We start from the raw sequence: 16,032 nt of genomic DNA, 5'->3' as shown, positions 1-16,032 counted from the left end.
ACTATATATAAAACAAAAAGTTGCGCGAGGAATGTAGATCTGCCGAGATTTGCAGTACTGGAAGAATGAAAGGAAATTATAATCACGTATTCGAAGAAAATATCTCGTTGAAGTTGTATGATCATGACATTGCTTGTAGTAACATATATTGCGATCGAGTTACAAATATAAAAGAAAAAGAGAAGATCTGTACGGGAAATGATCTGGCGATGAAAAGTAAACGTTTAACGTGGTCAACGAAAGATTGGAAAACGTTTAAGCGCAGTTTACTGTATTCCGTTTCCAGGGCGAGACCGCAAGTGTCTAATCAGTTGGTTCGACGCTTTGAATCGTCGTCTTGTTCCATTAGCTTGTACGATATCCGATCTTACACTATCCGGATTCGCCCGAAGCGGATCAGGGCATATTCTTTGAACTGAATCCGAGATTCGTCGAAGAGAGAGAGAAAGAGCCTAGAATAAACTACATTTCGATCCCACCACGGCGAGATATCGCGCACTCCTTTGTGTTATCGCAGACCGACGGCGATTCTTACCGTTAAATTGTCAAAGCCGACCGCGCGCACGAGCCGATCCCGCTCGCGAGGCGGTTATAAGCAGCGACCGGTGCTATTCCGAGATAATCCTCTCGCCCGGTGGTCCAGAATACGGAAATGGCTCGCGATAGAATTCCCGCGATCGTTGGCGAAAGGCGGAGAGACCAATCGTAATAAAGAGCAATAGCGCGAAAGATCGGAGACAACTCGTTAAGCCTTGTCGCGCAAATAACATCGTACCTGGCCATAAAGAGGTTCTATGTCGATGTAACATGTGCGTGGAAATCGTGGATAATTGGGTAAAAATAAAAAGAATAAAAATAATGTTTAATAATGCGTAATATGAAATTTATGGACATGCAATAGTCTTCTGAAAGAGTAGAAACGATTATATTTACATTAGTTCTCCAACTACGAGATAATTGAAATTTTAATCAGAATTTTTGTTATTTTTGTCATTGAAATTATTTCAGTTTGATTATTAAAATATGTTTTGTATAATTATTTATTTATATTTATACAAATTAATAGATAAATATTAATATATAAATTTAAATTAAATTTATTTATTTATTAATTATATGAAGTTAATTGACATTGTAGAGAGAAAACTTTGTTAGAGAGCGCTTGTGTGGCTTGTGAGAGAAAATTCTTATTTTTCGAGTGGTTGGCATCAGGCTTGTCTCCTGCGTGGTTTGAGTGTGTGCGGGCAGAGTTCGTTGAGATGTGCTAGCGACACGTGCGTTCTTGAGAAATCCCGAATAAAGATATCATTCCTTACATATCCGTGCCTTATTTACGCATCTTATTCAGTTCAAGTTTGAACAATGACGCAACAATAAATAATAACAAAATATAAAATAATATGTAAAGAATAATGTATGATTGATGAGATATTTATACTAATTTTGATAAGGTAAGACAACCATAGTTTTATGAAAATTTAGTTGAATATATGGTGCGACGTCTATGCGTGCTAGTGATTTAATTGCACTTTAATTTATAACAAATAACAGCGTAGCACTAAAGAAAAGTTTGATATGATAACTAGTATATTATTTATTCAATGAGATATAAAAATTAATTGCAAATAAGACAATATTATTCATCAAATAAAACAGTGTGTTTCATGTACGTCCCTAGTGTAAAACACGTTAACGATTACTGACGAATTTGTTAAAATCATGCATGTCTTTAGCATTACTTGGCCCGTTTCCTTGAGTGTTATTGAATTCTGTATTAAACTGTTTATTATTTAGCTTTCGCGATCATATCGCCATGTCACGCATGTTCTCTGAAAGGAATACATAGGAATTGCTCATGCTCTCTTTCTACATAGGAATTTGCCTTGTTTTGATCAGTATAATATATATAGAAAGCCAGTTGATTACTTATATAGTTTAAATTGTTGGCGAACGAAAATTTTCACTAATGTTGAGAAGAAATTCAGATATACATATACGAATGCGCATACACACATCAGATATACGTACACACGCACATATATGTATATGTGAATTCTCAGTCTGAATTTCTTCTCAACATTAGTGGAAATTTTTGTTCGCCAACAATTTAAACTATATAAGTAATCAATTGGTTTTCTTTTCAAATTTATTGGAAAATATCTAGGAAAAAAAAACCTTTCGTACACTGAAAAGAGATTTATAAAGACCTATTATATACTTTCTCACTTATTATTGTTAGATCATATCTAAGGAAAATTTTATAAATAAAAATATAAAAATATATATTTATTGGACCATTTAAATAAGTTTTACTATTAGAATACTTTATAAAATTATCAATCTGCTGTCTTGCTTCTTTTTTTTTACGGATCGCAGAATTATATATTAAGTTACTTTTTAAGAATATACATATATGTCTACCTGTTAAACGTCGACGTCACGGGCTGCTACAACATAAATTGTTAATTCAACTGAATATTATTGGGCCAAATATTTAACTTATTAAAACAACTATCTGATGTTCTTTGTTCATTAATATTCATGTTGCGTCAATATAGATTTCATCTTGATTACTCTGATGCTGTTGATGTAATCATTTCTTTTTCCATGTAGAAATAATTACTTATTACTAGTCGGTGTACCATTCGATTCAGATCTTGATTTGATAAAATTATCGAACTTATCGTTATCGTTCACTGTTCACTAAATGTGGCGGTAACATGATAGCTCTTTGCAATTCTATAAAGACCACAAAGCTCATAACATACTAAATTAACTAAATTAACTTTTTGCGACGGCGGAGCTGGCCGCCACTACGTTTTACTGCTGTACGGAAAAACAGGCCGCGCGTGTCTATTGTTTATTGTACGACGGATAATGTCCGCGACGAGTTGGCGCAGAGTTTGCTTTTATTTATTAGGATATATATCATCTTTGTAAAATTTACTTAATATAAGAGATAAATAACTATTGTGTTACACAATGAGTCGAGCGCTTATTTGGTATAGCAACAGCGATTATTACGCAGGATCAATCTCGCGGTGTACGAATGATCATCATAGTCGTCCACTATGGTGATCATTCGTACACAGAATCAGTATCGTGGGCAGCCATTATAGTGGCCATTCGTAGCGAAAGGTTAACAATAATTATTAATTTGTAAAGCATATTATCGTAAAAATATTTAGTTATTTATTGAGCAATTACAAAAAGCACTTAACATCTGGCAAGTTATTTAGAACTATGTTATATAATAATAAATACTTACATAAATATATTTTTTTTTAATAATAATGAATTAAATAATAACTAGAAAGAGTACGCGTTACATCATAGAATAGAATTTACCGATTGTTTACTAAACTATTAAAAATCTTATAAAACTTTCCCTATTAACTTCTCCGTTTGCAATTGCTCATATAAGAAAAATTTTTACAATCTCTATAAAAATTAATAAGTATTTATTATATTTCAAATGTATAAACTTGATATTTTAATATATAGTACTCACAGAGTGAAAAAAGAAATCTGATGTGTAATCAACATTGATCCCAAGAATAAGTATTATCACCATAAAATGTTATATTAATGTTTATTAAATTGTTTATATATATTAACCAGTTTATTTTCCAATTAACACAATTAATGTAGCCATTGATAATGTAGGTACATTAATTTAATGGAATTATTAATAAATGACAATTTTATTAACTACAAATTTAGAATTATTATATTCACGTAATTTCAAAAGTTTATGGTTTATTGACGTGAATTGCTATATGGAGACAATAAAGATACATAATAATAAGGGAAACAAAGATATACATTTCTTTTACTTAATATAATTGCTTTTTATATTATGATCACTTTTCTACCTTTATACCATTACATTATTAATCATACAATATTAACGTATTAACTATAATCTTTAACAATCAGAGTAAGAAGAATATATTTAGCGAATTTTCTATGTTACAGCAAATTCAGTCATTCGCTCTACTCTGTACCGTTGCACACGTAAAGCTAATATATGAGAAATTATACAAAGACGTCATATAAACAAAAAAATATTTTAATGGATAAAACATATAAAGGTTAATATTATTATATTTTTAACAGATAAGAAGCTGAATATTAATGTAAACTTGTGTCTCGTCAATGTGATCGTTGAAAAGATCTCTTCTTTTTGTATAAAAAATGTTAACATATGCAACGGTTGCGTTTAGTTTATATGAATGCGACAAGTAACGCATGTCTTTGTTAAATCACACTTTTATATCAAAAAACGTCTACACAACTTGATTATGTCATCCCTTTACACATATAGTATAATTCCGCTTTCTTAATTAAAAAGCAAATTTTTATAATTAATAATAATGTTAATTGTTATTATAATATATATTTGAATTTGTTATTTTTAGATTAATTTTATACAATTATTATTTGATATTGTTTCTATACGAAGTATAAATAAACACTGAACAAATTTAAATAATGAAAAAAATTCATTAATATTTAAATTTATGTCTATAGTTTAGTTATGCTTGGTATATATAAATACGAATTGTTCTAAGATGTAAAAAATTATAATGTGACAGAAAAATAGATATATTAAACATTATTATTTCTTTGCTCTGTTCAGATACACAGAATTATAAAAATTTGCTTAATGAACATAAATGAAAAAAAGAAGCGAAAAGTATTTATTTTTTACTAAAACAATTAATAATATAAACTAACGTTATATAAATTTTACACAAAACAAATGGGAAATTTTGTGTAAAAAGTCAATATACATACTGAATTTGTAATATACTCTTCTTTCTGATGTGTTGTGTTACATATGCAATATGAATAATTACTCGTCATCATCAGTGTCTGTTTCGGCACTCTTTTGGCGTTTACGTATGTCATTAGTGTCTGCATTCGCGACATTGCTGTTAATTGAAATAGAACATACAAAATTGTCATTATTCTGCATTTATATGTACAGAGAATAATTAAGCAAAAACAATATGGTCAGTGTTTAAATGTTACGGTTATGCATACTACAACAATGTAAAAACAAATTATTATTTTCACAACAGATTGAAATAAATAATAAATTTCATGAATGCATAAGGGAACTGTGTCTAATATCGCCCTTGTTCCTAATTCCGCACAATATTAAGACTGTTACGTGTTGCATTCTGTGAATGAGCAGTGAAAGCTGTTGAACAACGCTGTTTTGGACAATCTTTTGTTTTATTTCACTCAGAACTGTGATATAAAAAGTAGCATGGCAGTTTATAGTTTTAACGTGGATCGAAATTTCGCAAGAGGTGTCTTACGTTATTAATACAGTTATATGTAGAAAAAGGATATGTATTAAGAGCAAATTTGTTTCATGTGATATTGTGTCTAATTTTATTCCTAAATTAGAGATATTTGTCGCTAACCATTATTGTGATCGTTTAATCGGTAACGGTTCTTCCTTGCGGTATACGTAATTCCGCCCTATAGGAATGTTCATTATACCGCCCATTTTTTCCAACTGGTCTGCCTGTAGAATACCTTTAAAGCTTCCTCAGCCTCCTGTCCAATGAATAACAAGATCTTTTTCCGAGAGTAAATTGACCAGGCAGGATGCTGACATTGTTGACCCCCCCGGCCCCCCACATCACCCCACCCTATATAAGTCTGTGAAACTCTGGGATTTCTTAATCGTTAAAAGAGGATACTTTTACCAACCTTATGTGCCCTATTTGAGTTGTTTCTATATTTCCAGCACATATATTGTGTCATATATGTATTTTTAACAAAAATATAAGGATGCGATATTAGGGACACTTTTCTTCAACGTCGAAAAATGCTACTTTTTTGTTTTCCTTCAAAAAAGATAATTAAGATAAACTTTGAACATATTCATGCCATGGAGATCATATTACGATAATCTTAGACTAAAATAATGCGGTTTAGTTATAGTCTTATAGAAGTTTCCAATCAAAATTTTTTGGTTTTTAAAAATGTGGTGCGCGATATTAGGTACAGTTCCCCTAATTCTGTATTTGTATTATAGCATTATAGATTAATGTTCTTATACGCATTAAGATAATTTCTCATATTTATTGTTATCGTTGAAAGGGAAACGTGACATTGTATAAAATAATATTAAAAGCAAAACGAATAATTACTCATCAACTGCTCCTTTTCTTTTTCTTGTTTGTTCAGATGATAGAACTTGCGAATCAGGTTGTTCTCCACTTCTAGTTCTATCATCGTTCTCACGTTCAGAGGGATTTATATCATATCTTTCTGCAGTTGAAGGACCTGGTTTAGATGATGGAACGGACGGACTGTGTATTTTAGAAGCTCTTATATCTTTTACAAGTCTGCATTAAAATTTAATATGATTAAATGTAGAAACGGCGGAAAAGCAATTTTTTAAAATAATAAAAATTGTAAATTTTTCTAGTAAAATGCCATTACATTGAATGATATAAGCAAAAAACGAGTAATTACTTTGCCAACTCTTCTATGTCTACTGGTCCTGTATCATCTTTGTCTATTAATCCTTGTCCAGATGAAATGGACAGCTCTTCAATCTGTTCTGATACAGAGGGACCCATATTAGAAACCGGTAAAGCTGAAGTGCCAGGTCTGCAATGAAATGTGATGTCATTAAAAATGAAATTATTTAAGATATTAACATTGTAAATTATTCCTGTGCAGAAAGGTCAAAATATTTAAATAGTAAGATGTGATTATATTCTACGTTATGTCATTATAAGTAAAAAACAAGTAATTACGTATCAACTGCGCCTGAGTTTCTTGTCGTTTGTTCAGATGATAGAACTTGCGAGTCAGGTTGTCCTCTACTTCTACGTTTAGAGGAATTATCATATTCCCTATCATATTCCCTTGAAGTTGAAGGACCTGGTTGAGGTGATGGAACGGACGGGCTATTAGCGCTTTCCATAACTTCTACAACGGCTTCTGTAACGGCTTCTATAACGGATCTGCATTAAAATATAATATGATTACATGTAGAAAAAGCAATTGTTCAAAATAATACATTTGTAAATTTTTCTAGTAAAATGCTATTTCATTGAATGATATAAGCAAAACGAGTAATTACTTATTAATTTCCTGTATGTTTTTTAATACATCGGCCAACCAATTGGCCGGTAGAATTGGAGAGACCGGTAGATTTGTAGAGGAATCCATACCATATCTTGTTGACGTTGTAGGATTTGGTCTGCATTGTAATGTGATGTCATTAAAAATGGAATTATTTAAGATATTAACATTATAAATTATTCTTGTGCAGAAATGTTAAAATATTTAAATAATAAGATATTATATTTTACGTTATAAGTCATTATAAGTAAAAAACAAGTAATTACTTATCAACTGGGCCTGGGTTTTTTGTCGTTTGTTCAGGTGATGGACCGGGCGGGCTATTACTTATTATAGTCTCCACAACGCTTTTTACAGTTCTCTTTACAGTTCTGTATTAAAATGTAATATGATTAACCCTCCGAGAACACAAGGGGTCCATTTGACCCTGTTTTTTTTGCCAGAAAAATTTTTAACCAAAAATATTAAACATAAAAAAAATAATTTTTTTTTGTAAATTACGTTTTTTTTTTTTTTAAATAACACTCATGGGTCAATCTGAACCTACACACACTTTGAGCGTCTACCATTTTAAATTGACAAGTGCGATTAGCTTGAAAAAATTTTCAGATGTACTTGGAACATCGTTAAATCAATTGATATAAATAAAAAGTGCTGTTGGAATTCCTTACATATTTAAAAAAAATAAAAAAAAAATTGTTTTTTAAATTATTTAAAAAATTTTTTTTAAATATGTAAAGAATTTTAACGGCACTTTTTATTTATATCAATTAATTTAACAATGTTCCAAGTACATCTGGAAATTTTTTCAAGCTGATCGCACTCGTCAATTAAAAATGGTGGACGATCAAAGTGTGTGTAGGGTCAGATTGACCCAGAGTGTTCTCCGTGAATGAAAAAATAGGTGTGTTCTCGGAGGGTTAAATGTAGAAAAAGCAATTTTTTAAAATCATACAGTTGTAAATTTTTCTAGTAAAATGACATTACATTGAATAATGTAAGCAAAACGATCGAGTAATTACTCTTTAATAGTTTTTAAGTGTTGTTCGAATACTTGTTCACGTAAAACGGACTGCTCTTGATATTGATGTCCTGCAGAGGGATCTATACCATATTCCCTTGAAGTTGAAGGACGTGGTTCAGATGATGGAATGGACGGGCTATGTATTTTAATATGATTAAATTAGACATAAGTTGAATACATAACAAGACGGTTGATATATATAGCAACAAAATATATTTACAAAATAGAATAAGTGAAAATAAATTAGGTTAATAGCATATTTACAACAATAATGTCAAGGGTAAATAAAGCGAGTAAAGCATTATAATATCACTATACATTTGCGAAGATTAACAGCGTATATTTAAATATTATATAGAAACGTTTATTGTTGTCTAACGGTAATTTTTATTGTTCATTAACCATCTATATAATAAGTAATTGTCGGATTTGAGTTGCCGTATGTAGATTTTATTAAAAATGGCTATTTAATTGTGAATACATGCAATAATTATAAGTCGTACATTTTATATTTCTGATCCAAATTACTGCAATACTAATATGTCGAATAAATAAATATCTAATCTAAATCTCTAAATTGTGTACGTATACATATAATGCACAAGGAAACGCTAATGTGCAGCGATTTGCATTATTTTCAAATTATATGTAAAATAATTGAAAGAATATTGTTAATTATGATTAAATAAGTACATTTTACGATCGAAATTGCAAATAGCTATTCTATGAATTTTCTACTGAAAGCTCAATTGTCTTTAGATATTGACTGTTTTATCACTACATTTATTTTAGAGTTTTTGGTATTTTAATAAGTTTTTGAATATGTACTTACTCACGTTGACTCTCCTTTCTCAAATCGGGATGTTCATTATCTAAATGTCTGGTCAATTTATAAGTTTGTCCACATTTCGTTTTGAAACCACATCTAATGCATGTTGCTATACCATTTAAGCTCGTATAATCATTCCGAAATTTGTACGGTAAAGCGGTATTTAGTATAAAATTCGGATGCAGATGATACGGACACTTCCATTGTATGTGCGATTGCATTTTGTTTATCATAGAAAAGTTATCTCCTGTAGTTGGTTCTTTACAAAGCCTGCACTTTACAAACCCATAACTTATATGGTCGAAGTAATACCACAACTCCCTTGTATTTGCCATTATATCCGTCTTGTGTTGCAGGGCGTCTATTACTAAGTGTGGTACGGAACCGATCTCAACAAGCGTTTGAAATAACTGCTCACAAATCATCACGTGATCGATATACAGGTGACATGCCTCGACCGCGTGTGTGTGCGTGCCGGGCCTGTCGAAAGTACGGGTCGGAGCGGCAGTCGTCTACCAAACGATTTAATGTATACTCGCAATGTATTTAGAATAAAGTATATCGCAGTAATTTAAATTTGCCTAACTACCAGATTGTACAGTCCTATCCGAGGTCCTATCTTTGTTTATCCCATTACTGATTTTAAACTTACGGTAAAACACACACAACGCTTACACATGACAATTGAAAAAAGCAAAAACAGGTAGACAGTATTAATTTACTTTTTAAGAATATATATATTTTCTTATCATCTAAATTTTTTAAAGATTAAGGAATGTATTCGTACGCCGAATTTTAGTCGGTAGTCAACGGTATCTCCACGCGAGCTTTCTGGACTATATATAGGTTTCGTTTTTTATATTGGAGAAAAAAAACTGTAAATATAAGAATTACTTGTTAAATTTTATGTTAGAAAAACTGCAATAAAAAGTACTAAGTGCACAAATATCTTTCGCAACCGTTTGAGTTTTAGCATATCTATTTTAATGTGTGTTCTCTTTAATATGCAAATTTATTACTTTGTTTTCGAAGTCTTAATTTAATTGTACGTTGCCCTCTCAGTTAAATAAAATTAATAAAAAACAATAATATATAATAACTTGTTAACGATAAACGTAAATTTTATCGGGAATAAAAGTTACGCGTGTGAGAAAAAAATATCAAATACATTTAATAAACAATTAATAAACATTAACATTTAATAAATTTGCGCTAGATTTGTCTCAGAACGAAAAGATTAAAAGATCTATACGTGAGTATAGATGCGATACATTTAAAGCTCGCGAGTTGTATAAGTAACGAAGAGGAATGTACACTTAACGATAATTAAATGTTTGGATGTGAAGAGAATCGACGATATATTAATTTTCTCGAAAGAATTCATTACGTAGTATATCAGGTGTGCATATAATCAATAAAAATATTACTGGTTATGCATGTATATCTGATATACTTGATATAATTTACTAATTTGTGAATAATTATTTTATAATACACAAATATCCAGGTGAATATACGTTGATACGCGTAATATTTTATACTTTGATTATTATATTCTTATTAAATATCAATTTTCAATTAACAACAATTAATTCTATGTTATATTTTCCTACATCAGTAGGCTAGATTCTATTCAAATAGCATTGTAAATGGATTAATGATGTAAGGATTTTGTTATATTTGTATTTGTATCATATAATTTATTACAAAGGAGACAATTGGGATATGTAAATTACGATAAAATTATGTTACATGAATAATACCTAATTTTAATTTACGAGCTAGTTGTTAGTAGTTTATGAATAAATTAAAAAATATATAATAATTTGAATGTCTTAAATATATATATGTGTATTTATATGTATACGTATACATATACATATATATATACTGTAAAATAATTAAATATAAATATCTCTAGATGGTCAATGTAATACGTTATGTACTTTAAAAGCTGTTATAGAACTGCATATTAATATTGTTAGTATATACATTAGTATTATTTGTTATTAATATAATTACTTTTATAATTATCGCTAGTTAAACTTGCAATAGTATTTTTTGTGTAATATACTTTTATAATACATAAATAAATTATTAATTGAAAGATTCGTCAATGTTTATATTTGTTACAATTTGTTACAGAGGAAGCAGTTGTAGCGTATAAATAATGATAAACAATATGAAAAAATGTAAAATTTATTTACGATATATTTTAACTATAGATTACATAATTAAATTTATAATGCATTTATTTTATATAAAGAAATAGAAATAATTAGCTCAACAAGTTAACTATGTTTAACTTATGTTTAACTATGTTTAACTTAGTTAAGCTAATTATTGAAGTTAACTTGTTAAGGTATCAAGATAACTTGACAAGTTAACTTTAACGCAACTGTAATGCATTAAAAAGAAGGAACTATAATTATATTTCAAACACATTAAAATCCAATTTTAGTTTACAAACAAATTTGGCTTTTGTAATATTAACGGTGTTACAAATTATATAAACTCATTTTCAATCAAAAATTTGTTTATGAATAATTATGTAAAATATAACGGTTTTAATAATGACTAAGCAACTTCAACTTTGGCATTAATTATAGATTTTAATTGTATTATTTTTAGAATTTACTTATATATTTTAATAAGTGTAAAGCTAAATTATTGTCAAAATTTTAATGCTATATAAAATATTTTACTTATTAGATTATTTATTAGATTAAAATTTAAGATTTTTTTACATACATCATCAAAATTACAAAATCATTGCTTTTTTGCTTGTTCAAAATGTTTCGTCAAGACTTATGATATTCATAATTAATTGTCACAGCAATATTACTGATCGTTAAATATATACGTCACAGAGATTTCATAACTCGTTTTTTTGCAAAATCTCTAGGAAGTAGACAAGAAATTGAGGTATTGTGGAATAAATAAAAATTACAAAATCTTACTAGTGATTTTGCAAAATTTTAGGTTCGGTTTGTGAAATTGTGAGTTAAAATTTTTATTAATTTGTATCTGTAAATATATTACAAAATTTGTAATATATTACAAAATTACCTTTATAAATATCAATATAATTACATAAATTCATATTCATATTTATATATTATATTTGTATTTATATTAATAATATTTATTTATTTTACAATATCCCGGTTTTTTTTTAATTACCTAAGGAATTTAACAAAAAAAAAAAACGATTTACACGAAATCCCTGCGACATGTACCTACATATATATACATATACATATAAGACATTATGAGATTCGCAATAATATTGTTATTGCTCGTAATTAAATTTGCAATAACATCCTATTGTTTGTAATTAAATTTGATCTTCCAATTTATTTAGCGACTTGTTTGGCAACTGTTAAAAACAGATTGTAATATTAATAAATAATTTATGTATAAAAAGCAACGAAGAGATTTTTAATACTTTTATATGTCTCTCTTCGTTATAGTACATTTTATTCTTTGCATATTTTACTTACTTATATATTTCTTTTTGTATTTCTTACACATGACGAAGTTCGATTTCTTCTTGTACTCTATTAGGTGTTTCTATTGTATGTGTACTTAAAATAACACGAAAAAGCAAACGAATGAAACGATGCCAATGGTTTCTGAAAGAGGTACAGATCTGCCGTATACAACGAAACTCACAATCAGTACATCTATAATAGAAAACATTTTTGTTATTTTTATAAAGGATTTAGTAACATTGTGAAAATATTAATGAAAATAACGATGATAAATGTGTTTAATAAATTATAAAAGAGGCTTGAAATATTAGTAGCAGTTACTGGTGCTTTGACACAAACAATTGGCAAAAATTAATCAGGATAAGGTAATATTTTGAAAATTTGGTGTAAAATTTACTATTTTTTTGATGCAATTATATATATTTTTATATTAGTTCATTTATCGAGGGAGAGATAAAATTCTTTAGTTATAATCTATGTTTTAAATCCGATATCTTTTTTAAAAATATGTTTACTATAGAACATAGAGTAATTAATTGATAATTTGTCATGACAAATAATTATTATTTTGAATATATGTATATACATATATATATATATATATATATATATATATATATATATAGAGAGAGAGAAAATTATATATATATATATATATATATATATATATATATATACACACATATATATAATTCTATTTAATCTTTTATTTTTTGGCATTACAAACATTTAACTTGTTGAAAGTATTAGTAGAATGGTTAATATTATTTCTGATTTTGGAGGATATTTCTTTAAATTTTTTTTGTAATTGTTTTGAATTTAATATTAATGTCGTCGTATTAAATATATGCAATTTAGAAATAATATAATTTAATACATAGTGAGATAAAATCCATAGTGATACAAGTCAAAGTTTTTAAAATATTGACTCATGTGCATAGATGCAATTTATATATTATATAGAGTGCATTTATGCACATGAGTCAATATTTTAAAAAATTGTCTGCTATAGCTTTTACACCTCCATATAGAATTGTAAGTTGTAAGTATATGTATATGTTAAGAGAATGTGACTTACTTGCAATAAAAAATTAAAAGTAAAAGTATAACACCGGTTACAAAGAAGGCTATCATAAATGAGATGGTTGCACCCCATATTATATATATTTTTACAGGTGTTTTATTCATTCTGTCAATAGTCTTTTCGTCGTAATCTTTATCTAGCGTATCTCTGATTGACATTGATATCACATTTGTTATGGTACCTGTAAAGTAATAATATCTTATAATTAGTATAACATTTACTTATTGAAATATTAAGTTTGTTAGTGATAAATGTTTTGTCATTTTAGAATGTTTTTTATTTTCTTAAGAATAAAAATGTATTATTGTAATTATTTAGAGAATAAGTTGCTAAACTACTTTTAAATCAATATTATTAACGATTGAATTTCTTTATGATATATTTTTAATACTTTAATTGTTAAATGAAATAGAAATAAATAGATAATTTAATGCGCGTATTTATTTTATTGTACTATATTACTAAAATAGTTCAATTACAAAAAGAATAATTGCATAATTATAATTATGTAATTCTATTCCTTTTAATATTTTATACATAATAGTTTACAATGTAAATAATAAATAATTTTTTACTTTTTATTAAAAAATTTTTTCCAATTATTTTAAAATAAATATTACTTTTATATAGCTATGTCTTAGAGTGTATATAAGTATATTTGTAGCAATATAATTATCTTACCGATGATTGAAATTGCAAAGATCGTGGTCTGTAATAATTGCATCATAATGTGAGATTTTAATGATTTAACTTCTTGCCTTTTTCAGAGAGTTTAACTGAACAAGGATGCTCTTCACCCGGTTCTTAGAATCGTGATCAATATTGCGATGTGCTATATGAATTGCCTGAAATTAATAATTTGATTATTTTGGAGTTATGTATATAGATACAATACGATATGAATTTGAGAGATGAATTTGAAGAAAGGTAGTCAAAGAAGATGACATTGAGAACAATATTCATTATATAATAAAATGACTATAAAATACAGCGGGATATAATAGAGAAGACAATAAGATTATTTAAACGTTACTTAAAAATTCAGTATATAATAATTTTTTTCTAAATTACCGCTATTCTTATACTATATAATTAAAAAAATAAAATTATTATATATACGATATATATAAGAATGACATAAACGTAAAATAAAAGAAGAGAATTTACAGAAATTACACTATTAATAAATAACTAGTAATACTAATTGCACGGGGAAACTGGGATGTTTATACACGTTACGTGACAAAGAGTCTTTTCACGCAAATTAAATGAAGTGTCACGCAACGTTTTTAGTCATTTTATTAGATTTTCTCACAAAATTTGTCAATAATATATGCGATTTTAACAGATGCTTATACTATGGATGTTCGTACTATGAATATTTATTATAGGTACTATTATTGATTACATTTCTTTTTAGAAGCGGATTGTCAATTATACATTTCTTAAGGATAATCGACCTCATCATCAATTTTGGATTGATTATACTGTTGCAGTATGATAGCGCTTAATTACAACAATAAAACATTAAAATTTAGAGCAAAGACACTTCAGTAATTCGTTTTTCCTCGATTGCGATAATGTCTACATATGGAATGTCAACATATGTAGGTAACGTCTACATATTAACAACTTTCTTTCAGTAAAAATTACAACAGATAATGGCCAAGTCACCAAAGACGATGCATTACAAAAATTGAGCATAATTAATACATCAAGATATTATTCGTTTGGCTGAGCAAGAATTAGTTGGAAATATGATAATATCAATTTATTTACCTTACCAAGTAGACTCGCTTGTCTCTACGTTATTCGATCTTACATGACACAGTGACAAATGAATAATAAATATTTACGTCCATAAAAGACGTACTTTTCCTTAGAAAGCTCATTGGTCCATTCTTACGAACTTTATTGGCTATCGATTTCCTATATGAAATTTTTTATTTTTAAATGCTCGCGGGTTATATCCGTATCGCTGTCTTTATTATAAGAGTAATGGAAATTATATAAAACTTTATTATACTTTAACTGCTGTTAAGCAGTTAAAGTATAATAAAGTATAATAAAGTCCATATATATATATGGATATTTCCATTCGTCGACAATTTAAGTCTGTAGTTAACACAGTTTGTTTCTATATTTTTTAAATCAAACTTTTATTTTATTACAATAGAAATTATTTGAAGAAGTCGTTAAGTTTTTTTTGGTAAAACGTTTATTTATATAATATATATATATATATATATATATATATATATATATATATATATATATATATATATATATATAGCCAGTACTATTATTTTGTACTTAACTGTATACATATGTGGTCCAATGTATAAATTTGAAAAGTATTTGATAACAAATATCCATAAGCATTGATGATATCAAGCTGTAGATACTCAGACATAGATGATTAATGTAATACTTTACATACTTTAAGCTGTTATAAGATTTTATATTAATATTGTTAGTACAC

General features: G+C 27.8%; 1 protein-coding gene and 2 long non-coding RNA genes across 3 annotated transcripts in view; 1 reads left to right on the top strand and 2 right to left on the bottom strand.

The window, feature by feature from the left end:
- Positions 1-16,032, top strand: part of LOC143904944 (uncharacterized) — a 236,569-nt gene that overhangs the window by 42,331 nt on the left and 178,206 nt on the right. The gene's annotated exons all lie outside the window — the stretch shown is intronic.
- LOC143905165 (uncharacterized) lies at positions 3,826-9,412 on the bottom strand. The gene is made up of 8 exons (XM_077420359.1): positions 8,976-9,412; positions 8,142-8,279; positions 7,386-7,490; positions 7,118-7,237; positions 6,789-6,998; positions 6,502-6,639; positions 6,174-6,371; positions 3,826-4,937 (listed from the first exon to the last, which is right to left on the bottom strand). Exons 1-8 carry the CDS (start codon positions 9,395-9,397, stop codon positions 4,859-4,861), a joined length of 1,410 nt encoding a protein of 469 aa, XP_077276485.1. The 5' UTR covers positions 9,398-9,412; the 3' UTR covers positions 3,826-4,858.
- On the bottom strand, positions 11,641-15,524 carry LOC143905106 (uncharacterized). Its single transcript, XR_013259107.1, has 5 exons — positions 15,330-15,524; positions 14,232-14,395; positions 13,545-13,731; positions 12,476-12,658; positions 11,641-12,351 (listed from the first exon to the last, which is right to left on the bottom strand). It is a non-coding gene; the product is annotated as an uncharacterized LOC143905106 (long non-coding RNA).

This window comes from Temnothorax americanus, unplaced genomic scaffold, assembly GCF_048541705.1.
Source record: "Temnothorax americanus isolate GAGA-0224 unplaced genomic scaffold, ASM4854170v1 Scaffold6, whole genome shotgun sequence".
NCBI lineage: Eukaryota > Metazoa > Arthropoda > Insecta > Hymenoptera > Formicidae > Temnothorax > Temnothorax americanus.
This window is presented reverse-complemented; position numbering and strand designations above follow the sequence as displayed.